This window comes from Carlito syrichta, unplaced genomic scaffold (genome assembly GCF_000164805.1).
Source record: "Carlito syrichta isolate Samal-C Ts95f unplaced genomic scaffold, Tarsius_syrichta-2.0.1 Scaffold308161, whole genome shotgun sequence".
In the NCBI taxonomy this organism is placed as follows: domain Eukaryota; kingdom Metazoa; phylum Chordata; class Mammalia; order Primates; family Tarsiidae; genus Carlito; species Carlito syrichta.
In genome coordinates this window covers 375,934-401,291 of record NW_007252257.1, presented here as the reverse complement: position 1 = coordinate 401,291, position 25,358 = coordinate 375,934, and the positions used below count along the sequence as shown (strand labels likewise).

The following is a 25,358-nucleotide window of genomic DNA, read 5'->3' as shown; positions in this document are numbered from 1 at the left end:
TCTGCTGAATGCATTTTGCTTTCATGCCATCATAAAGTCAAAACACTCTAAGCTGGGGGCCGTAACACCTCTCAGTGGGAGGTCCTTCTGGGAAGAGTCTAAAAACAAAACTTTCTAAACCAAAAATGGGAGGGAGAAAGGTCTGCAGGTGGAGTGTGAGGCAGTGTGTAAACTGATTTGAAGCAGCCATTCTAAGTGGGCCTTACGTATGTGTATATTCCACTCGTATCTAATTAGGGTTGCTTCTAAAAGCAGTAACTCACTTAAAAAAATTGAAGACCAAGTCGAACAAGAACAGGATGTTTGTTTTCTTGTGAAGGTCTACACTTTACCAAGGCCACTTTGGTTCAAAACAGTTTTAGAACTCATTTGGAGGTGTCCTCAGAAGGAATTTTGACAGAATTAAGTTTCACTCTACAGTCCCCTCCTGTTGGGGACATACACATACATTACTCACCTTCTGCACATCAGCTTGGGCTCCAGATAATGCCTGTTATCCATTCCCAAAAATGTAATCCATCGGAGGATGAGTATTCACCCGCACAGAGAAGACTAAAGAATGTGCCAGAGGGATGCTTCTTTGCCTTAAAGACATCGATTTTTACGCAGAAATTCTGCTTGGATTCCCTGTCAGAATCATGGGAGAAACACTCCAATCTCAAGCCTATTTTGCCAATAAAATATTGCAACCTTTATTGAAAACAACACCACTTGGCAAACCTTGTGAGACGACAGGCAGAGAGCAGTCCCTTTCAAGGACCTCATTTATTTACATCAAGTTTAACACTGTTAGCAGTTCACAGTCAGACAACAGTGAGAGAATTAAATTAGAAAAACAACTGAAAATATATTACAACAATTAAGAACAAATACCTGACAACACTGGTAGTGTCACCCACAACTGATGTGTTTTCAGTTAAACCCCATATTGTCTCACTTTGTCTCACTATGTTCCCTCAGCAATGCACACTACGCTCGGTGCTCCAGACCTCGCCCTCTGTGCACCACACACACCTGCAGAGCGTGACCTTTGGTATAAACGTTAAGCGAGTTTTAAAGAATCGGAATCAGCACTTTTAGGACAAAGTTCCGTCAACCACCATGAAATGTTTAAACTTATTTTTCCCAAGCCCCAAGCGAGTGAGGGTTTCTCCAGTGACAGTCATTAGGGAATCAGATTGCAGAGAAGGGAAAGGCAGGGGCTCCGAGGGGGACAGGGTCTAGGCATGCGTTCCTAGCTCAGCCTGCTCACCCTGACCACGCCACTGCTTCTGTCACCACAGGAAGTTGGGACGGCCCCTCTCACCCACTCCCCCTTTCTCAATGGGCACGACGACGGTATGTGTGCACTTATGGACATAAAAGTGTAGCCGCTGTACAGATAGGAGATATGAAGGTTTTCAAACACATGCCCTAAAAACTATAAAATGAGTACCTCATTGTCCTTTCTAGTTCTGAATACTAACTGCCCTGAAGGACAATCAGCCTAATCAAGATCTCAGAAAGTTCCTCTCAAAACAGTCCCAGGGGCCACAGTGAAAAACAGTTGTCAAAATGGAAGCAAGCTGGTTTATTTGACCCTCACCTCCCAGAAGCATCTGTCTCCCAGTACGCTCTCACACATGGGATGGTGGTGCCTCTGAACTGTACAGAACAATACGTGAGATTTATGGTAGCCCTAAAGCACCGCAGGGTCCTGCAATGTCTTCTGGGACAAGAATACATTTGTTTGGCATGCTTGTACGTTCTTTTTTTAATTATAACTGCTGATAATTAAGAATCCATATAGGTGAAAATTATATTAGCCACAAGTCCCATTCTCCAACTAAAGTTTATGGTGCCTAATTAAAAGGCTTGAAACTCCTAGTCTGAGACTCAGAAGCAAATCTAAGCAGGTTCTCACAAACTCCTGCACTGCTTTTCGTAAAGACTTCTGGCACTGGACAGCTTGCCTTCAGTGTGTCCTCAGGGGTTAAGTAGCATGCTCAGAGACCTCAAGCTCTATGGGTAGCTTGGAGTGGCAGGCTGGACCCCGACATGTGCTGCTGCAAGTACAGTGGTGACCAGAGAATCTCACAGAACAGACACACACAGGACAGGTATCCCAATTCCACTCCAAGTATGGTGTGGTCTGGGGACAGTGATGCGCCTGACCTGTCCTCTTTCAGCATGCTGCCTACTGCCCTAGCTGAGGCAGCAGGGCTTGCTACTGTGTTGCTCAGCAATGGGGAGATTAAAAGATGATTTTCTTGGAGAGGTAAACAATTTCAAAATCAGAGGTGCACATGGGAGCAAAGAAGTAAGTGCACTTGGAGGGAAGGTCCAGGAGCGCATCCCTCCCCTGGCTCGCCAACCAGGAGTGAAAATGCACAGCTATGTGGAGTCAGCGCCTGCAGGGAAGCCACTCCAGGTGGATAATTCCCACTGACTGAAGTTCATTTCTACCAGTTCTAGTTCAATAATCATGCAAGATCAACCCAGCTGACAAGGCTCTTCTTCTGCAAGACCCATAAAATCCGTCTTTGAAAGCACAGATCTCCGAGGGTGATCTCTGCCATTCCAAACCTGCTCAGACTCAAGAGGACCGGCCACAGGCCTGCGTGGAGAGGGGTGTGGGGTCTTTCTACATAATCACACAGGGGGAACCAAGACAGGCAGGAGTGCAGGAATCCCTGGGGCATGCTGGAGCAGGAGGCAGCCTGTTCCAAGGCCCTGAAACACCATTGCCCATGCTTCCCAGTCACAGGGGTGTCGGCAATGGCAGTGGAGTCCAGGCATACTGTAGCTGTACTGAACTGAGCAGGTAACAGGAACTGTTCCTCCAGACACTGGCTTGCCAAAAAAGGGCAAACCTCACATTAGACTTTTTAAAAGTCTAGTAGCTGGAAAATTGGAGCTCTATTCAAATGACGAAGACATCCTGTTAAGAGCAGGAGAAGACGGAGTGCAGTGGCTCATGCCTATAAACCCCAGCACTTTGGGAGGCCGAGGTGAGAGGACTGCCTGAGCCCATGGGTTCGAGACCAGCCTGGGCAACATGGTGAGACCTCATCTCTACAATAAATTTAAAAATTGGCTGGGTATGGTGGTACATGCCTGTGGCTCCAGCTACTTGGAAGGCTGAGGCAGAAGGATCACCTGAGGCCAGTAGGTTGAGGCTGCAGTAGCCATAAGTGTGCCACTGTACTCCAGCCTGGGCGACAGAGACTCCAACTCAAAAGAAAAAAAAAGTGCAGGAAAAGTCTCAGAACCAGTTGGAGGCCTCACCTCTCTCTAGTGAGGTGGCACCAGCTGCAGCTTCTCCAGGTTGTCACACAGAAGGTACAGGCACCCCAGGATGCCTGTCAGCATGTATAAGAGACATGGACTCCCTCAGAGATGCTTCTCTCTAGTCCTCTCAGCTCCCACAGCCCTCAAACTCGAGCGGGCATTTACCAAGGAAGCGAGCTGCTGGCTGGACAGCAGCTGAGAGAGACAGACAGCTGAAGTCCATCTACACATGAGAGGAAACGAGTCCAGAGACCTCCTATGAAAGAGGACAGGTCAGAATAGGCACTGGAGACACAAAAATGAACTCCAAATCCAGGGGAAGTAAGTTAATGCAGCTAAGGTGATGAAACCCCAAAGTCACCAAGGACAAAATATAGCTAACCCTGTCAACCCAATATGGACTCCCGTGTGGGCGCAGCCTGATAACAGCATCAGTAGCAGAAATGGGCGGGAATGGAGAGGTCAGGAGGAAGCAAGTACAGCCAGGATTCAGAAGTGGCCTCCAACGCAACTCACCCTTGGGTATTTTATAACGTAACAGGTGAATTAAATTCAGCTATTCTGTTTAGGAAAAAAATAAAGACAGGTGACGATGTCAATGCCATTTATAATTGGTAGGAAATCCTAGAAAAGTAATTCCCAAAGTGCATTGGTTCTGTGGCCATAAAACCCCTCCCACCCACCACCCTCCCCCAAACCCAACAAAACCATGCAGGACATAGGCTGAAAAAGACACTGTCAACATCAATAGATAAGGAGTCTGCTCCTGCCACATTTAGGAAACTAAATGGCCGAGCACGTAGCGGAGAGAGGAACAAACGTTCAAGAGGGCCTCATCCTCCTAGAGCCAAGGTCCCTGGAAGAGCTTCTGTATTCTGGAGTCCACATGACTTTTTAAAGATCAGAATTAAACCAAAAAGTTGGTCCCTAGTTTTCTGAAGTGATTCAGCTCTGAACTACAACTTTAGCAAAACATTTGCTGAGCCTGCCCATATGCATTTAGCAGTTTCCTATTTATAAACATGATACATTACAGAGGTGATTCTTCATATATCTGTATTTTCAGGTGCCCCACAGGTAAAAGCTTTTAGGTCAATCAGCATCTAATCAACTGTTTTAACCTCTAAACAGACATTAATAATACATCCTTATAGTTATATTATATTTGATACTCTCAAAGTGCTTTTAAATACATTATCTCATAGTTATTGAAATGATACTGAATAAAGGCTTTTTTTTAAAGAAAATGGAATGTAGGACTAACTAGTTTTTTAAAGAAACTTAAGTTGATATTTCTTCATTACAAAGTGCACATTGCCATGTTGCTGAGGTCTGTCCTAAAGAATGACCCCAAACGCTTGTTTAAATTACTGAGTTCTACCAAGTGCTCACTTTGCTCATGTTGCCTTGACTCAGCATTCAAGCCCCTTAGGGTCAAGGTGCCAGAAGCATGTGCTTTAGAAAGTGTGCAGCACCTTGCAGCTGATTGTCTAACTGAGCCACTTTTCTTGCAGTGTCTCACAAGGCAGCAGGTATGGTGGAAAGATCCCACAACCATAGAGGCGGGAGACCCTGGCTCTGCAGTTCAAAAACTATTCTGAGATAATGGGCAAGTAACTTCACCATCCTCTCCACTAGTTTCTTACCCTATAAAGAAAAAGTTGGGGTATTGACAGTTTTCAGACAGGACTGAGCGTCTGAAACACCTGGAGAGAGTCTAGGAAAATACAGTGGCTGAGACCCTGCCCTACTGGGAATTCTGATCTGTAGTGTACTAATGCATCAGTTTAAAAAAAACCCTTAGGGGACTCTGCTGTGCATCCCTGGACTAGGTGTTACTATAACATTTATGGAGTGCTCATTGTGTGCCAGGCACTTGAGCTAAGTATCTCACAGACATCTCATTTAATCCTTACAACAACCCTGAGGTAGTTACTATTATGATCCCTGTTTTACAGTGGGGAAACTGAGGCTCAGGAAGGTTAAACGGCTTGCTTCTAGACTGGCATTAGAGCCTAAACTCTAAACCACTATCTATACTGCATCCTTTAAACCCAAAGCTTCCATGAATTTAGTTAAATAAATATGGGCTATGTCTTGGCAAAGTCAGCATGTTTTATTAACTGGAAACTATTTTACTAGCCAACTTGCAATTGAATCATAAGAAAATTTCTAATTCAAACCCTAAAATGTTGCTGGTAAAGGGTCTCCACTATAAGTCATCTAGAGAAACACCGAATGAATTTCTTAGGGCCAAATTTTATTAAGGCTTTATCTCTGAAAATCAAGATGGAAGTCAGCAGGAAAATAGATACATTTTAATTTTACACAAGCCATTTAGGAAAACATTTTATGTAAAGCACAGTCAACATGTACTCAACACAAAACACTGCATTTTAAGGTAGAAAATCTAAACTGAAATTATGTTACCTATACACAAAAGGAATTAAGCTGTGGCAGCCCAAAGGTGTGCACATATATAGTCTAATCACTTTAGAAAACTGTCTACACCTTATTCTAGGGTCTTCTTTCTTGCTATATATATGCTTTGCTTTTAGACTAGATAAAATTAAATGACATTTTTAGTCTCTAGAAGCAGTTCTCTCTGCTTTGGATTCAAACTTTAATTTTCACAAGGCTTTTTTTTTTAAAGCTGGTCCTTTTCAAGTAGAAAAAGAAAAACCCTAAATTATATACTTTTATGGTAAGTTGACAGTGCCTCTTTAACCTGAACCCTGAGCTCTCAACCCCTAAAGTTACATAGTTCAAGCATTCCATGGGTGGGGTGTGCTACAATAGTCAATGCTCCTCTTGACAGTGTTGACAACAATCAATTCAATTTATGTATTGTGCACCCACTGTAGGCAAAACAGAGCTAGGTGCTGCCCTGAGTAAGACACAGCCCCCACCCCACCCCCAAGATTGTTGTTCGGTGAGAATACCAGGGAGCTTAAATACACTCAGTAGTGTTTCTCCAAGGCTTATTTCCAAAACTCTCAAAGAAAATTGGAGCCCTTGCTTTAAAAAAAAAAAAAAAAATCCCCTGAAAAACAATTATAATCCCTTAACTTGTATCTCACAATGACAGGGATAAACTTAAAAAGCAGCATAATATTCTAAAGTTTTAGCTTTCCTCTCCCTGCCCTTAAAAGGCTTCCTGCTAAAACGAGTTCAAGTTCATGGACGTGATGATGAGAGAGAGTGGAAGGGAAGAAGGTGGGAGGTGGGCCCCTGGTTTTTAAATCCAAGTTCTCTTCAACCATGACAAGGAAATGGACCTGACCATTTGCTGCTGTGCCCACTGGTGGGGGTCATCCACACTTGCCAGGAAGGCCCAGCACAGTCTCCTCTCTTCTAACCTCCCCTACCCTGGTCCTCCTCTGGAGCAGCAATGATATGAATCGAGGTTTCCTTTCTAATGAAAACTCAATTCCCTCCTTAGTCAAAGATGCCAAACTCTATTCAACACATAGCTTCTCTTTTAGTATTCTAGCCCAATTAATATCATCTCAGCAGTTCTACATTTCATTAACATCTGCTACTCAGCAGAGAGAGTAGAAAACCATTCAACGTAACAGTGCACTAAAAGAGCTTTCTAGAGAGGCTCTCAAAGGGATAGCTATACGCTTATGTGCAAAACACCCTTGAGAACATGTACTATTACCTTCATTTAATAGACTAAGAGATGGGGCTGTGGCTTGATAGTGATCGATGACAGAGCCAGGAAGAAAATGCACTGCTCAGTGTTGAATTCCTATCTTCCTTAGCTAATATTCCTTTGAGAAAATAAAATAAAAATATTATATACTGGGTCCCCTTGGGGAGGGTGGGGGAAGCATTCATAAAGCTTTAAAAAGAGATGAAGCAGTGATTGGAATTCGACCCAATACCAAGAACATTAATAATATCTAACCCTAGAGCCATTTCCTGCCATCCTAATTATCCTCCATTATGAGTAGGGAAGGAAAAGCTCTATTTTTCAAGGGCAAAACATATTTAGGGGTATTTAAGGGTCAAGTCAAAGGTTTCCAGGATCTAACTGGGCTCCTTGAAAATGACCTACTCCTTCAATTATGCATTCTCAAAACAGAGGTGAAATGACAAAATAAATAAAGAATATTCCCAATAAGAACTGTACAAACAAGCAAAATGACTGAGTGAAGGAAAGCACGTGAGAATAATTCGGGGCAATTCACTTCAGATCCACAGGGGGCCATGCCTCTCTCTCCCCTCCTCCCTGGATTTGGCTTAAGGTGATAAGGGAGGGAAGGTGCAGAAAAACAGCCACAAGGACTAAGTCAGCTTCTCCTCTCAGTCCCAAGCCCCAGGCCCAGCTGTAGGGTTTTAAGGTTTTAAGAAAAGACCACTGCCCTGGCATTTCAGTTGATAAGAAATACACAGCTGCTGAAGTCCTCAGCCGGTACACCGGTATACAAGGGAACAGTGGCAGAAAAGGCTTCACTGCCCTGTGAGAACTGTAGGGACCACTATTTTTCAAATTCAACACTGGTTAATGCCCTGGATGTTGCCAGGAATATAGGAAGACACCTGCCCAGCAAAGGACCGGGAAGAACTAAGGTGACCCCCATGCTGATGGAGCCCCCACCAAGCAGGAAGCCGGTCCTGGTCCATCAGGAAATAATATACTAGATCTCTAATCAATATAAGATTTAGGAAGTGTCTATTTCCCTGACTAAACTTCCCAGCATCCTCTACTTCCTGTACCAACTAATATACTGACAGAAAACAGCACAGGAGCATACGATCGGGCCACACTTCCCAGCTCTGTGCTCCAGCAACCTGACCTGAAGTTCATGCTACAGCAGCGATGCCCCTGAGGAAGCAAGGTTCACTCCTGCTTCAACAGCCTTGAACAAAACTTCTTCCAGCACAGGCCCAGCTTTCTTATGTCCCACCAAATTCCTTAGGTAAACTGCAGCATAATCACCATCAGTTCCTACCGGAGCCCAGTCGATCCCCTTCTGCACGATGCAGTGAGTGCCGCAGCCCACCCTCACCTGCAGGAGCCCCTGTACAGCACCTCATGTGCCTCCAGGCAGGGAGGGGCCCCTGATCCTTATGACACACTCAGGTTCCCTGATTTTCCAGTGGGGCTTCCAACCCAGTCCACTACTGCCTCGCCCCCACCTTATTTACCTCTCCCATACACATGTGGTTGGCTTTTTGTTAATTCTGAGATGAAACTGTAAACGTGAGAACTCAGGGATCTGAGGTACTTCACATAAACACACTCAAGTATCAGTCTTTTGTTTTTTGAAAACAAGAACACAGGAAAATGAGTCCCTTGCCCTCTCCCCGCAGAAATCCGTGACCCCTCCCACTCGGCGACCCATGGCTACCTCTGCACCACATCGCTGATCTCCTGTACACAGGACAATAAGTTATTAAGGACAGGGTTTGCCCCGGGCACACCAGCAGCTGCCGAAGACACCTGGAGCTCCTGTAGGCTGAGCTCCAGTTTGCTCACGGCCTCTCGGAAGGCAAACTTGTTGCGAGTCTGAGGGATGCAGTCCACGTAGCCTGAGCAGTAGTCGAGCAGCTGGTGCCCAGTGTCCACCAGCTGGCTGTTGGGCACAGGTTCCGTGATTGCACTGGACAGTAGGTCAGCACATTCCAGCAGGGCCTCTTTGCTGATTTTGTCTGCTGAGATTTTCTCAGCCACCTGTTTGGTTTTTCTCAGTGCCACTTTAGTACCTGCTGTGCCGTTGGCCATTTTGGCTGGCGAGATGGAAGATGTGGGCAGAGGCACTTGAGGTGGAGGCATCGCTGGCCTCCCAGATTTCCCACTGACGGGTGCTGCCCCCGGAGCTGCCTTTTTTCCTCCCTCCTGTGTTTCTGACACCTGCTGTCCTGCAGGCGGGGCAGTCGGCTCTTCTGCAGGGTCTGAGCACGTGGACGGATGCTGCAGTAGTTTCATCACAGGCGGTGGGGGTGGGGCACACTTTGGTTTTACCCGTCGGGGTCGGTCCTTGTCTCCAGAGGAAGTGACCTGATGCTCAGACAAGAGCTTGAACTTATTCCCCTGAGAGTCTGTGCCAATGAGCTGCACGTCAGCTGGAGTGTGTTTCAGAGTGGGGGAGATGAGGACTGGCACTTTGTGGTTGTGAGTGGTCGGGAGGACGGCGGCTGTCTTGGCTGGAGAAGGCCAGCCTGGCTGCTCTCCATCCTCTGGGACTCCAGCCATCCCAAGTCGTGCCCCACCATTCCTCTCCTTGCCCTTGGGGGCAGCTGCCACTCCAGCCACTCCCACCCCTGGAGAGTCCTTCTCTCTAATGGCTGGATCCCCAGAGGGGGTTCTGAGAGGAAGAGCTGTGGCTCCTCTGGGCAACAGTTTGGCTTTTGGTCTCTCCCTGGTTACAGCAGCACCTTCCTCTGATTTTTTTGGAAGCATGTCATTGGCCCTGTCCACATTCTCTTCTGGCTGAGAAGAGGTGGACACTGTCCTTTCCAGCTGAAGTTTGGACCTCTGGCAGTTCCTGGGAAGGGTCATTGCCATCCTATCCTGCTCTGGAAGCCCTGAGGACATGGAAGATGTAGAGTTTGACCTTGGAAAAGGCTTGGAAGTGTCATCACTGGCTGTGGGCTTACCTGCTCGCAAGCCTAGTGTCTTTTTGATTAAGCGTGGCGTAAAGAAGCCGGTGATGCCAGACCACCCACCCCCAGCAGAGCCACTGCCCATAACCCCACCACCATCGTCACTGCAGAGACTCCTCTGTGCAAAGCTCCCCCCATAGCACTTGGGTGGAACCAGGTTCGCCTCTTGCTGGGCAGGAGTGAGAGAGAACCCATCAGCATGCTGTAGAGAAGCAACAGATGAGAAGTTACCCGTGAGTTCATATTTCTTGTGGGGCTGGTTCTCCATCTCTCGGAAAGAGCTGCTGCGTTTAGGGGGTGTGGGAGCATTTCTCTTTTTCATGAAGGAGCTGAAGAAGCCTCCCTTCCTATCCCTGGTGAAGCATGTCTCTTTGGCATCTTCCAAGAGGCTGCTGGGAGACTTGTCTCTTTGCTTTCGAGGCAGTGCTGGAGACCCACTGGAGGCCTGTGTGCTTCTGATGAACCCTGATGAGAAACAGCCAGTCATACGTGAAAGGGAAGGGTCATTGCCATCCTATCCTGCTTTGGAAGCCCTGAAGACATGGAAGATGTAGCGTTTGACCTTGGAAAAGTCATATGTGAAAGGCAAGAAGAAACTCCACCGCATTCGAGTTACTAAGACTGAATTGTAAGAGTTTTGTCAGTATTTATTAAATATCAGCTGTTGGTGGAACTCAGAGGAAATTAATAAATATATTATCATTTCAGTGATTGGTGTTCCAAATGCAAGTGGCTTATAAATGAGGGGCAAGAACATGCTGGTTATTAACTCAGCATTCATCCTTTCTTTAAAAATCACTACACAACCTGTTCTCATCTGTCAGGCTCTATGAAATTTTTGCCAGAACTATAAAGATGATAACTATTTGGGAACTAGGAGCTAAGGAGGTGAGACTAAAGGTAAAGTTGTATGCTGGATGGCTAGATCAGGACGACTACTACTGGCAATGGAAAATCAAGGACTCAAGTGGTAGGTACAACAGACGTCCTGGCATGCCAACATGTGAATACACCTTCCTCAGGGAAGACAGGCATGAAAATGGGTGTAAAAGCTTCACAGGCCATGGCTCTTTCAAAAAGGCAGTTTCTCTTTAGATTCTACCTGTCTGGGGACCCATACCTGGTGCTGAGCTGGAAGCAGAATTTTCTATCGGCTCTTGTGCCCCTTCAATGTTCTCCTTGTTCTCCACCTGTTTTTTCAGCGTTCGAGTCTTGGAAGGAAGTATAGGCAACCGGGGCAGGTATGGAACCACGGATGAAGAGGAGGCAGCTCTCCCAAGCTCCTCAGCAACCTCTGTGAGAAAGACAAGGAGACTGATTAAAAAGAACAATTTCATAAAAAAGAAGCTTTTCTTTTCAGAAAAGGCACACAATGAGAAAGGACTGGAGAAGAGAGGGCTAAAATGTACCGCCGGGAGCAGAAGTCTCTCATCTGTCTTCCTGTGCTTAGCGTTATATCTGCAGACTCCTACATGCTGCTGCACATGACTGGGCTCTTTCTCGGTGCTGGGTGGCATGCAAACATGTGAATACATCAAATCCACCTGACCCCTGCTTGGTGAATCTTTAGGTTATTTCCAGTTTGGGGCTGGTATGAATATGTTGCTAGGAACATCCTGTTAGGTGTCTTTTGGTTTACAATGGACTGCATGTCTATGTGGCATAGACTTAGGAGAACAGATGGATCACAGGGTACATGTACATTGAGTTTCATTAGATACTGCCAAACTGTGACAAAGTGGCCGTACCAACTGCCACTCCCACTAGTAGTGTACAGTTCTGGTTACTCGGCATGCTTGCTAAACTTGGTATCATCATTTTTGGTTTGGTTTTAATTTTATTTATGCATTATTATTTACATTCTGGCAGGCATGTAGTGACATCTCATTGTAGTTTTCCTGTGTACTTCGCTGATGAGTGATGCCGAGCATGGTTTCATATGCTCATTGGCCATCTAAACACCCTTGTCTACTAAGTGCCTGTTCAGAGACTGAACAAAGAGAACAGATATCTGCAGACATTTTGATTTCTAGGTTGCACCTTGCCCTAAAAATGAAAGTAAATACAATTCATCCCATTTCGTGCAAATGAAGTACATCAGGCTCTTGAAAAAGTGTTCACCCCATTGGTAAGCCTTGACTTATTAAAATTTGGTCATGGGTATTGTGGCTTTTACTGGGGCAAAGACATACTTTGCTATCTATTCCTGAAACAAGTGAAACAGGTAGGATTGATTAAACTTTTGTATTAAAATTTTGTATTTACAACTTTTTTAGTAATTTTTTTTTAAAGGGATGGGGATCTCGCTATGTTAGTCAGGCTGGCCTCAAACTCTTGGCTCAAGTGAACCTCCCGCCTCAACCTCCTGGATTATGGGTATACATGCACTGTACTCTGCTCCCTTTTTTGGCAATTATTTTAAAAAATAACTCCCCACAAGAGTGGGCAAATGGTACATAACCCAATCCATGCCATTGAGATTCCTTTTTTACACTGCTATATACAGCCACACATCCTCTGTCTTCCTTGATCATGAACTCTACAGATTTGACCTCATGGATGCTGGCAACTGTGTCCCATGCTACATGGAGGATTCCAAGGATAAGATCAATGGAAATGCAGAAGAAAACTGGAGGAGTGGGTATGGGTGGAAGAAAGAGGAAATGAGGAAGGAGGAAGTCCGGAAGCTACTTGAATCCACGGCTTCAAATGACTCTGAGGCTGGCACCACCCCTGTATTTTCAACCTCAGGATGGTTGGTTTTGTTATAAGCCAACAAATGCTCCTTCCTATTTCTTTTTTTTTTTTTTGAGTTGGAGTCTCACTCTGTCGCCCAGGCTGGAGTGCAGTGGCACGCTCATGGCCACTGCAGCCTCAACATGCTGGGCTCAAGCAATTCTTCTGCCTCAGCCTTCCAAAAAAATGGGACTACAGGCGAGCACCACCACACTTGGCTAATTTTTTATTTATTGTAGAGACAAGGTCTCACCAAGTTGACCAGGTTGGTCTCGAACCCGTGGGCCCAGGCAATCCTCTCACCTCTGCCTCCCAAAATGCTAGGATTACAGGTATGAGCCACTGTGCTTGGCTAAATCCTCCTTTCTTGATTAAGAAAGTTTGTTTCTTTTACTTACAACTGACTAAAAAATACATCCTTTCAACGTAGGGGCTGTGTCTTATCTCTATGTCTCCAGACCTGGCATTGTGCCTGACTCAGATTAAATGATCAATAAAATGTGGGTTGAATGTTAAATTTTTAGTTTACCAATTATACATTGAAATCCACTTTTTTTTTGAGTTGGAGTCTCACTCTGTTGCCCAGGCTGGAATGCAGTGGCACACTCATAGCCACCGCAGCCTCTACCTGCTAGGCTCAGGTGATCCTTCCACCTCAGCCTTCCAAGTAGCTGGAATTACAGGCATGCGCCACCATGCCTGGCTAATACTGTTTTTTGATTTATTGTGGAGATGAGATCTTGCCATGTTGCCCAGGGTGGTCTCGAATCCATGGACTCAGGCAATCCTCTCACCTCAGCCTCCCAAAGTGCTGGAATTATAGGCGTGAGCCACCATGCCCAGCCTGAAATTCACTTTGAAAACTGACAGGAGTTGGTTTTCTGAAAGGATACATGTCCAAGAGAAGTAGAAATATTAAACTAAGGATTCAACGGAAGTTAAAAGTTGACACAAAAGTGCCAAAGAATGAACCCTATACTTTTCCTAATATATTCATGACTTCTAGCACTTTGACTCCCTTGAACATAGGGGAAAGAAGGGCGTCGTGACACACAGCCATGTTCCTTCAACCTACAGAAGTTCATTCATCTAAGGAGAGTGGGAAAAAAAAAAAAAAATCAACTTGCCTAATTTCCTCTTCTAATATTTTAAAAATTGAACTTAGGTAGTCAACTCTGTTCAATTATGAAAAGAAAATTGGGGCCGGGGGCAGTGCCTCACGCCTGTAATCTCTGTACTTTGGGAGGTTGAGGTGAGAAGACTGCCTGAGCCCACAGGTTCAAGACCAGCCTGGGCAACTTGGTGAGGCCTCATCTCTACAATACATTTTTAAAAAAAGAAAAGAAAAGAAAATTGGAAAAATATGCACAAGATTACAGAACTATATCACGATGTCTAATAAATAGGTAAAATACTAAAATTTCAGTATTTAAGTTCTCTAGAATAGGCTCGTTCTCTTTATAACAAGTAAATTGCTTGACTTTTGCAGATAGATATCTTAGAGGCATTATATGTAAAAGTAAGAAACTGCCTGGATGTGTCCATACACTTGTTTTTGTTTTTAAGAGACATGGTCTCACTCTGCCACACAGGTTGGGGTAGGACTCAGGCAATCCTTCCGTCTCATTCTCCTGAGTCGCTGGGATTACAGGCATGAGTAACCGCACCCAACTCTCCAACTGTGTGTGTGTATGTGTATGGTTTTTTGTTTTTGTTTTTGTTTTTGAGACAGAGTCTCACTCTGTTGCTCAGACTTGACTGCAATGGCATGATCACAGCTCACCACAGCCTCAGCTCCTGGACTCAGGCAATCCTTTTGCCTCAGTCTCCTAGTAGCTAGAACCACAAGCAAGCACCATTATGCCTGGCTATTTTTTGATTTTTGTAGAAAAAAAATCTCAGTACATTGCCCAAGCTGATCTCAAACTCCTCGGCTCAAGCAATCCTCCTACCTTGGCCTCCCAAAGTGCTGGGATTACAGGTATGAGCCACCGTGCCCAGCCTGCTTTTTTAATTTTAAAATTAAATGTTTAATTTTTAACCTATTTATAGCTTAATCAGCTTATTATTCTAAATACTTTTCCATGTAAATATATTTAAGGTTTTAAATATTCAATTATATGAATGTAATAACTTATAGTCCACTAGATATTTAATTTGTTCTTAATTTCTCAATATTATAAGCTAAACACTGACACAACATCCTAGTAGCTAAATCTTTGTTTATACTCTCAATTATTTCCTTTAGGTCTATTTCCAGAAATGGAATTTCTGAATATTGCTTTTATTACTTGGTTCTGCCTTTATAGATGTTGTTCTGAGAGTTAGAATACTTTTTTTTTCTGAGTTGGAGACTCACTCCGTCGCCCAGACTGGAGTGCAGTGGCACGCTCCCAGCCACCACAGCCTTGACCTGCTGGGCTCCGGCAACCTTTCCACCTCAGCCTTCCGAGTAGCTGGAATTACAGACGCACACTACCATGCCCAGCTAATTTTTGATTTACTGTAGAGATGAGGTCTCACCAAGTTTCCTGAGCGGGTCTCGAACCCATGGTCTCAGACAATCCACTCACCTCGGCCTCCTAAAGCGCTGGGATTACAGGCTCAGCCACCGAGCCCGGCCTAGACTACTTTTTATACTTACTTTTTCCTCTTCTCTTTCCTTCCTCCCTATATCATATGTATTGGTGCTTAAATAACTACAAAACTTACTAATTTTATTTATGGAAAAGATAAATTAATTTCTAATTAAAACATAATTTCAATATTAAATATATGAGACAAAAAGACACACTGAAAAAAAGTAAAAAAGGAACAAAGAATAATAAAGGCCAGAAATTAATTCAGTATCTTGAAAGAGTCCCTAACTATAAGAGTTGATAATTTTTGAAATATAACTACCATCACCACCACCATTACCACCAGAACTAGCCATCAACAGTAAATTAGATTTACAGATTTTTTACCTTCAGAAATGCTGGAGTCATGGAACATGGTTTCAAAAGCTTGATGTGTTTCAGCAAAAGAGGGCCTGTCGGCAGGGCTCCACTTCCAGCCTACAGAGCAGAAGAAGAAAATATTAAACGTTCCCTGTGGGAATTCCATGTCCAGTGGCATACTTAGAGAGTTCCATGCATCACGGGTATGCTTATTACAATAGCATATTCACAATGAGCGTGATGCAGCACTTTTCAACTCTAGACTAGAAGTGCCATGAACCCACTTCCTGAGACTGAGCCTTCTGATTAGTATGAGCTCCTAGGCCCTCTGCTATAAGGATGAGGAGAGACAAGGAGATAGTTTAGAAAATGGCAAGTTTTCTTCCACTTGAAAAATGCAAAGTAAAACCTGTCTTCAAGCTCAGTCTATCTTATAAATTATCAACTGTATATATTCAGAACTATAACAGGACATTAGAAAGGAGGAGTTTAGAGTTCATATTTGACAAAGGGCAGTAGGGAATGCAGTTGTCAATGAGAAAAGAGCAAAAAGATTTAGGTTCAAACACAACTGCAATTTAATTCACTACTCACCTTCCTACTTTCTCATCTTCAAACACTCAGATGCTTCTGTCTATTCATCACAGAGGTTACTTTTATGCATTCTCCATAGTCTTTAGTAATCATTCCTAGCTAGTTGAAAGCAGCCCTTCTCTTACCTTAATCTCTAAGCCCAATTTCTTATCTTATTAAATATTCAAATGTTTTTGAAAAACATTGGGTCAATTTTCGGGCCCAATAAGACTTAATGTATATTATATGATATGATAACTGGCTGACCAGTGATAATCTCTTTAAATGCCACGTGACTAGATTCAATCTAACAATGAGGAGAAATGTTTCTAATTTTAACTATTTTGAATTGCTAGCTCTAACCTTCAAAATTAAAATATGCAAAATACTCACATGCTCTCATAAGTTCATAAACCTTAGGGGGGCAGCCCTCAGGCTGTTCCATTCGATATCCTTTTTCCAGAAGATCATAGACCTGAGAAAGGTCAATACCTGGATATGGTGACATTCCATATGTGGCAATTTCCCACAACAGTACCCCAAAAGCTGCATAAGAGATTGGGGGGAAGGGAAAAGCTTAATGTTTCTTCTCTGATTTATTATTTACATTAATTATGTAATTTTCTTTAACTCTGAGTAATATTCACATACTGCTACAACATTAATATACTCTGCTGTCTATTCTTTTTTTTTTGAGACAGTCTCCCAGGTTAAAGTGCAATGGTGTAATCATAGCTCACAGCATCCTTGACCTCCTGGGCTCAAGTGATCCTCCCACCTCAGCCTCCTGAGTTGTTGGGATGCTAGGATGACAGGCATAAGCCACTGGCTAATTCTTTTAAAATTTCTGTAGAGATAGGTCTCACTATGTTGCCCAAGCTAGTCTCAAACTCCTAGCCTTAAGAGATCCTCCTGGCTGGGCTTGGTGGCTCAGTCTGTAATTCCAGCACTTTGGCAGGCCGAGACAAGTGGATTGCCTGAGCCCACAGGTTCGAGAACTGCCCAGGCAACTTAGCGAGACCTCATCTCTACAATAAATTTTAAAAAATTAGCCGGGCACAGTAGTGCGCGCCTGTAGTTTCGGCTACTTGGAAGGCTGAGGCGGGAGGATCGCCCTAGCCTAGCAGGTCGAGGCTGCAGTGGCCAGGAATGTGCCACTGCACTCCAGTCTGAGCGACAGAGTGAGATTCCAACTCAAAACAAAACAAAACAACAAAAAAAGAGATCCTCCTGCCTTGACCTCCCAAAGCGCTGGGATTACAGGCATGAGCCAACATGCCCAGCCTCTTTTGTCAATTCTGACAGCATGATTTGTCCCTCAAAAATATCTGCCACAGGAATGGCACAGACAACCTCAAGACAGTTTTATTTAAATTTCCCAATTTCTATTTAAATTTCTTTTATGACAGCTGGGGAGAATAAACTATGACCATTTAAGAAGTCTGAGGCCAGCCTAGACAACTTGATGAGACCTCATTCCTACAATAAATAAAAAAATTAGCGGCATGGTGATGCATGCCTGTAGTTCCAGCTACTTGGAAAGCTGAAGGGGAAGGATCGCCTAAGCTCACCAGGTCGAGACTGCAGTGGCCATGAGCATGCCACTGCACTCCAGACTGGGCAACAGAGTGAGATATCAACTCAAAAAAAAAAAAAAAAAAAAAAAGTCTGAGGCATAATCCAACTATTCTTAGACAGTCTTCAGTCTACAGTAGTCACCTTTTATCCACGGTTTTGTTTTCCAAGGTTTCGATTACTTGCAGTCAACCAAGGTCCAAAAATATTAAATGAAAAGTTCCAGAAATAAACAATTCTTTTTTTTTTTTTTTTTTTTGAGTAGGGGTCTCACTCTGTTTCCAAGGCTGTAGGGCAGTGGCACAATCTTGGCACAATCTTGCAGTCTCGACTTTCTGGACTCAGGCAATCTTTCTGCCTCAGCCTCCCAAGTAGATGAGAACTACAGGCACACGCCACCATGACTGGCTAATTTTTTTTTTTTTTTGGTAGAGATGAAGTCTCACTATGTTGCCTGGGCTGGTCTCGAACTCCTGGGCTCAAGCAGTCCTCCTGCCTTAACCTCCCAAAGAGATGGAATTATAGGTATGAGCCACTGTACCGGGCCTAATTCATACATTTTAAATTGCTTGTTATTCTGAATAGTCTGATGAAATCTCAAGCTGTCCTGCTCCTTCCCACCCAGGACATAAAATATCCCTTTGTCCAGTGTATCCTACCCATCCTAGTCACTTAGTAGCCCTGTCAGTTGTCAGATCAGAAAAAGATGGTATATACAGGATTCAATACTACCCTCGGTTTTAGGCATCCATTAGAGGGATTTAATGAGTTCAACAGTTAATATCAGAGGAGTAAAATAAAAATGGATTCACTTACAATCAGAATTCACAGTAGAAAAAAGAATTGGCTTGACTTTGTCACAGTTAGGTTAGTTCTGAGTTTGAGATTTCTGGTAAACAGTGACCTGGAATCCTACAACTATTTCTGTGGGCCCACAATCCAAATTTCCAGATTTGTTCAGCCTACTAAGCCTCTACCAAATCATCTTACTGCTCAGGGCAGTAAAAACGAGATCAGTTAAAGGACAAATTCTAGATGAAACCTCATCAAGCCTTCCTTGAAAAGAGTGTTCTATCACAGTGCTCTGGAACTTAGTGATAAAACTTACTGTGGAAAATAGGGTACTCTACAAAGAGAGGATCATTAGCACTCCAATACCATGTGAGACCTTGGCTGTGAGTTCTTTCAAGACAAGGACCCTTTAAAAAAAATCTTCTTCTTTATACTCCCTTCTATACTAAGTTCTTAGCATAGTCCTGGCACTTAGGAGGTATTTAATAAATGCTTGCTAAATGACTGAGGAAGGATAAGGATAAAGGCAGTGAATACTGAACACCATATAAAAAGAGAAGCTCTAAAGAATTAAGGATGCTGGTAAGGAAAAAAAATGACACCCACAGGAAAAAGTCCCCTTCAACCTTACCCCAGACATCAGATTTAATGGAGAAAGTATTGTAGGCAAGACTCTCTGGTGCTGTCCACTTAATCGGAAATTTGGCTCCAGCATGAGCAGTGTATGTGTCTCCAGTCATCAGTCTACTTAAGCCAAAGTCAGCCACTTTTACCACATGGTTTTCTCCCACTAGGCAGTTACGAGCTGCAAGATCTCTGTAGGAAAGAGAACCCTAATGTAATTCCATTTATATGGTGAAGAAAACAGTCATAAGTGCTCTGTTCTTGTACTACACATAGTCGGTAAGTAAGTGCTGACAAATAAGGTGGTACCTTATGATCAGCACTAACTTGGTGGAAAGCCACTAATTATTATATTTTCAGGTTTTTTTTTTTTAATTTTAAAAATGTAGGTTACAATTCAGAATTAGGTATACAAGTGGTCATTGTACAGGTACAAGTTTGGGCCTCCCTTTGGTCCCCACTTTGCCTGGTTTGAGATCAGGTACCTTTATTGATATTATGTGCACTCACCCCCGCCCCTCCCCGGCAGTTTCCAGCTACTGACAATTCCTTTCTTATAGTATTGTGATAAATGTTCAGGGTCCACTTATGAGTGAGAATATATGATACTCAGTTCTTTGTTTCTGAGATAGATCACTGAGTGTAATAGACTCTAAATCCATCCAAGTTGCAGCAAAGTCCATAATTTTGTCCTTCTTTATGGTTGCATAATATTCCATCATGTATATGTACCATATTTTTTTATCCAGTACAATTTTGACGGGCAACACAGTTGGTCCATGTTTTTGCTATTGTGAATAGTGGAAAGCCACTAATTATATATCACTTAGCACTCATTGAGAGGCAGTTATGTGGTACCAGAATGAAGTGGACTTTATAAAGCAGTGTCCTATTTATAAGGACATTGGAATGGGTTTTAGAGGTGATCTAGTGACACTTTTCTAGACAGAAAGCTATTCTTAAAATTCAACCACTAGATGGAGCAAAACAATCTTGGATATAGTGCTGGGCAAAATAGCTTTCTGTTTTAAGAATAAGCAAAGGCAGCCAGGTGCGGTGGCTCAAGCCTATAATCTCAGCACTTTGGGAGGCTGAGGTGAGAGGAGTGCCTGAGTCCACAGGTTCGAGACCAGCCTGGGCAACTTGGCGAAACTTCATCTCTACAATAATTTTTTTAAAAAAATTAGCTGGATGTGGTAGCACGTGCCTATAGTTCCAGTTACTTGGAAGGCTGAGGTGGAAGAATCGCCTGAGCCCAGCAGGTTAAGGCTACAGTGGACGTGAGCATGCCATTGCACTCCAGCCTGGGTCACAGAGACTCCAACATGATTAAAAAAAAAAAAAAAAAGAATAGCAAAGGCTCCTCATTAATACTTTAATCAGAATACAGTAGGTTTATAAGCTGGAAATGACATTACAATGGGCCCTACAAAACAGAGAATTACTTTTTTGAATCATCTGAAAATCTCTGGGAAGGTTCTCACATTCTTCCCTTCATCGGTATGTCAAACAAGATGGCTCTGTGGTTGGTCACAGGCATACGGAGGTTTTACACACCTATGGATGAAATTCTTCTTCTCTAAATATTCCATTGCAGAAGAGATTTGAGTGGCCATGTAGAGCAGCACAACTGCCGTCACTTCTTCTCGGTTGCATTCTCGGAGATAATCAAGCAAATTCCCATATGGCATGTATTCAGTCACAATGTAAAATGGTGGCTCCAAAGTACACACACCTGAGAGTTGACCAACAGAACTTGACTTATTATTAGTATACATTCAAACAGTTGAAACCACTTTGGCTGAGAATTGACAATTTTTTAGGTCTAGTTGAGCAGTAATCTTTTCCCTTCATACCTCCACATTCTCTGAAATTAAAAAGCAAAAATTAAGAAGTTAGCTTATAAGGGAGTCTTTGCTTCCACTATACTGTTCTCTGGAAATGTATATGCCTTTGAGTCTTTGTCTAAGCAAAAGCAGAGCTACCTATATTAATTCCATAAGGGGCTAAGAAGACCAAACCTTCTAAAGTCTGTCCATGCCCGTGACTCCCCTCAACTGCACACTAACAATATTTGTCTAAACGTAACAGCATCTGTGCACATGCTGAAGACTTTGTGAACCCAGCTGTAATAATGCTTTGTAAAAAGATTGTAATTGTTTCCATAGTCAAGGATTTTGCTGACATATGGCAGATTTCTTATGAAGAACCAACAAGCAACTACTTCCTTTGGGATAGTTTGGCTCAATTTGAACATCCAAAGAAACTGGCCCTATTATGAAAAGGGAAGAGGATTTAATAAAAGGTTTGTTTTATTTTAATTTTAAAGCAGGATTTACTGAGAGGACAGAAAAGCTCCCACATTGGGGAGGGGGGGACCCAAAGGGGTTGCCCAATAAAAGGTTTCTTTGTGACCTGAACAGGTTAAGAAGCCAGTCTATCACAGTACAACATTTCCTGCTTGTAAAGGTAAACTGATCGATGTGTTCACAATTTTTAATTTGCTTATTTTCAGTCCTTTGTTTAATGTCTCTTTATTTTGCAGAAGTATTTCATGACAGTTTTGGGTTTGGTACCATTTTGAACACTTGTGAACTTTGAATTTGAGACAATTACCACAGACTAAGCAGTTTTATATATTAAAACCAAGCCAAGCCATTGTTCTTGGGCAAGTTTTAAACACAGAGCCTACTGATTCAAATGATAAGTATTTATTGAAATGAGTTCATACTTGCAGCTTCCACCACAGTCATTCAAAAGGATTTGGAGGTAATAAGGGGTCGAGGGGCAAATGTTTTTGGAGGACATCTATGGTTCAGGCAAGCTTCCTCACCTAAAAGTTGTACCAAATTAGGATGCTTGATTTCCTTCATCACTGCAGCCTCTTTCAGGAACTCCTCCACCTCCATAGTATCTTCCTGGAAAAAGGGAAAGGTAAGAAGGAATAAAAGGACAACCTCCCATTTTAATTGTTCAGCTTTAAAAGTAAGAGGGAGTATCATCTGAATATTTTAGCATATTATTTTAAGAAATTTTGTCACAACCTAATATGCTCTATAGAAGTCCAACTAAGAAAAAAGTTCTTGAATTTTCCCAGTATTAAAAACCGGAGTAAAAATTAGTAGGATAAGCAGAATTCAGCACTGAAACACAGGAGACTTGGATTAGATAAATCAGTTCTCTGATAGTGTACTTCTCTGGATAGCTCAGCCTCTGAATGAGGAGACAGAGCAGTTAGCTGCTTACATGATTATCTTCCTGATTAGAACATAGGCTTTGTAAGGAGCAATGCAGGCTTGCAAGGAAGGCCTCATATATCGTTTCACATGCAGAACTGACTACTACTCATAGCTGAAGAACTGACTACTACTCATAGCTGAAGAACACCTTTTATGAGTAATATAGCAGAGCTACTGAGGCTCTGGGAAAACCAAATGAGTGAAAACCGTCTAATTTGATACCAGAATGCTTTAAAGAAGAGACAGAGCAGTTCCAGGAAAGATTTCTGTGAATACTAAGAAGTGATCTAATTGAAAAGAGATGGGAGGAACAAGAAGCAGAGAGATAAAGGACAGAACAAGATAGAGCCCCATAATTCTCAGACGATGCACAAAGAGTTCTGTCCAGCAGGGGTCATTCTCAGGAAGCAAGACAACTTGTTTTGCTTCTATAATTTATAATTTACTTCTAAATTCCCACTACGGTCTACATCAATAGCCTCTAGAGACAAACCTTCCCCACATGTGGGTTTCACAGCATTGCAGTGAATAATCTGCCTCTGCACTGTCAGCAATGGCACTCAGGTGAATCACCACAGTTGGCTGATGTGCTTGGCTCCAGTGGGTGGAAAGCATTCCAAAGTTAAAGAAGAGCACACTGATATTTCCAAGTGATAGAGCACAAGAAAAAGAAGCCTGAAAAACTGTAATTCTCACAACCCACCTTCAGTGTTTTCACAGCAACTGTCAGACTATACTTCTTCCAGACGCCTACATACACCTCTCCATACTGACCGCCCCCAAGTTTGTGCTTCATGGTAATGTCTGTCCGTTCCATTTCCCATTTGTCATGGATGGGGGACACGCCATAGACGGTAGGCTTATTACACTTGGGTGCTGGGTAGTGCAGTGTTGTCACCAGTCCATCAGCCACTGTGGAGTGATGATGGACAAGCTCTGCCAGCGTGCTGAAGCGGCTCTCAGCAGTCACGTACACCTGGGGTGAAAGGAGGCAAGCTCAATAATTTGAAAAGAGATTAGAGGGGTTTTTTAAGCCCGTATTTTGCAGGCCTAAGACAAAGATAGGAGATTATCTTGAGATAAATAAAAGAATTAAATGCAAGGGGAGAACACAAAACTTCAGTTTAATCTTATTTAAACCACCCCTCCTATTCTTCCTAAATTAGCTCAGCCTTGGAGGAAAAAGTTCAAAGATATCTCTCTGGATCACTAAGCTCATTGGTCTTCAATTATTTTTATTATTTTTATTAATTTATTTATTTTTGAGTCAAGAGTTTCACTCTGTCGCTCAGGCTGGAGGGCAGTGGCATGCTCACAGTCACAACAGCCTTAACCTACTGGGCTCAGATGATCCTTCCACCTTAGTCTTCCAAGTAGCTGGAACTACAGGCACATGCCACCACGCCCAGCTAATTTTCCGATTTATTGTAGAGATGAGGTCTCGCCAAGTTGCCCAGGATGGTCTCAAACCCGTGAGTTCAGGCACTCCTCTCACCTCGGCCTCCTAAAGTGCTGGGATTATAGGCGTGAGCCACTGTGCCTGGCCTTCAATTATTTTTAAACTACACTGTGGACTCAGATATTTAAGATAATTTGTAAAGAAAGAAATGCTCTGATTGACGTAGGCAAGCAGGGGCCAGGCATGGTGGCAAACACCTGTAATCCTAGCACTTTGGGATGCTAATGCTGGAGGACTGCTTGAGCCTAGGAGTTTGAGACCAGCCTGGCCAACACAGTAAGATCTCATCTCTACAAAAAAATACTTTAAAAAATTAGCTGAGTGTGGAGGCGCACGCCTGTAGTCCCAGCTACTTGGAAGGCTGAGGGGAAAGGATCACCTGAGCCCTGTAGGTCAAAGCTGCCATGAGCATGCCATGCCACTGCACTCCAGCATGAGTGACAGAGTGAGGCTCCAACTCAAAAAAAAAAAAGGGTAGACAAGCGGAAACATGGCCTCCTGTAAAAATTAATGAAATACCACCTCATAATATTGCATAGGACATAATTTGAAAACCACTGATTTAGATTTTTCTCCTTTTTTGGTAAGAGGAGGGTATTCAAATATCTGATAATATTTACAATGTACACTGAGTATCAAGGCCATTTTTAAAAGAGCCACAAACCAGGCAAGGTGGCTCACGCCTGTATTCTCAGCACTTTGGGAGGTGGAGGCAAGAGGATTGCCTGAGTTCAGGGGTTTGAGACCAGTCTGGGCAACTTGATGAGACCTTGTCTCTTAAATTAATTAATTAATTAATTAATTAATTAAAATTAGCCACATGTGGTAGCATGCACCTGTACTTCCAGCTACTTGGAAGGTTGAGATGGAAGGATCACCTGGGCCCAGCAAGTTGAGGCTGTGGCAGTCACAAGCATACAAGCGTGCCATTGCACTCCAGCCTGGGCAACAGAGTGAGACTCCAACTCAGATAGATAGATAGATCGATAGATATTAAAAGAGCCACAATTTAATTTCAAAGAGTTGCTTACAAAATAGTTGTTAATTTTTGATAAGCAATAAGAAGTATAAAGTAAGATAGTAGTCTTTGGCTCTATCTCTCAAAGGAGCTTGCAAAATATTTTCTAAAAAGACACTTTTGTTTTATTGTATACAGAAAATTATAAAATTCATAAATGGAGAATTGATGATTTTTTACCAAATAAGTTCACCCATGTAAACATCACCCACACCAAGAATCACAACACTACCAGCATCCAGAAGCCTGCCCTGTGCCCCTCCCAGCTGTCTACTCCCACAAAGGCAACCACTATGTTGACTTCTATTATCTTAGACGAGCTCTATTTGCTTCTGAACTCTATACAAATGAAACCATATAATATGTACTAGCTTGTATCTGCTTTCTCTCACTCAACTTTTTTTTTTTTTGAGTTGGAGTCTCACTCTGTCGCCCAGACTCGAGTGCAGTGGCCGCTGCCGGCCACCTCAGCCTTCCAAGTAGCTGGAATTACAGGCGAGCGCTACCACGCCCGGCTG

General features: G+C 43.1%; 1 protein-coding gene across 7 annotated transcripts in view; it reads right to left on the bottom strand.

Annotated features, from left to right (window-relative positions):
- Window positions 1-8,464: 8,464 nt before the first annotated feature.
- Window positions 8,465-25,358, bottom strand: part of ABL2 (ABL proto-oncogene 2, non-receptor tyrosine kinase) — a 132,066-nt gene continuing 115,172 nt past the window's right edge. For 4 of the 7 annotated variants that reach the window (XM_008065134.2, XM_008065132.2, XM_008065133.2 and 1 more), the window contains 9 exons: window positions 23,067-23,339; window positions 21,958-22,042; window positions 20,682-20,859; window positions 19,132-19,316; window positions 16,527-16,679; window positions 15,588-15,677; window positions 11,006-11,179; window positions 10,117-10,350; window positions 8,465-9,807 (listed from right to left, as the gene is read on the bottom strand). In XM_008065134.2, coding sequence (XP_008063325.1) covers window positions 8,627-9,807; window positions 10,117-10,350; window positions 11,006-11,179; window positions 15,588-15,677; window positions 16,527-16,679; window positions 19,132-19,316; window positions 20,682-20,859; window positions 21,958-22,042; window positions 23,067-23,339 — 2,553 coding nt within the window. In that variant the 3' untranslated portion in view covers window positions 8,465-8,626. Of the gene's footprint in view, window positions 10,351-11,005; window positions 11,180-15,587; window positions 15,678-16,526; window positions 16,680-19,131; window positions 19,317-20,681; window positions 20,860-21,957; window positions 22,043-23,066; window positions 23,340-25,358 lie in introns of all 7 variants that reach the window. The other 3 variants (XM_008065129.2, XM_008065130.2, XM_008065131.2) reach the window with 3 other exon arrangements.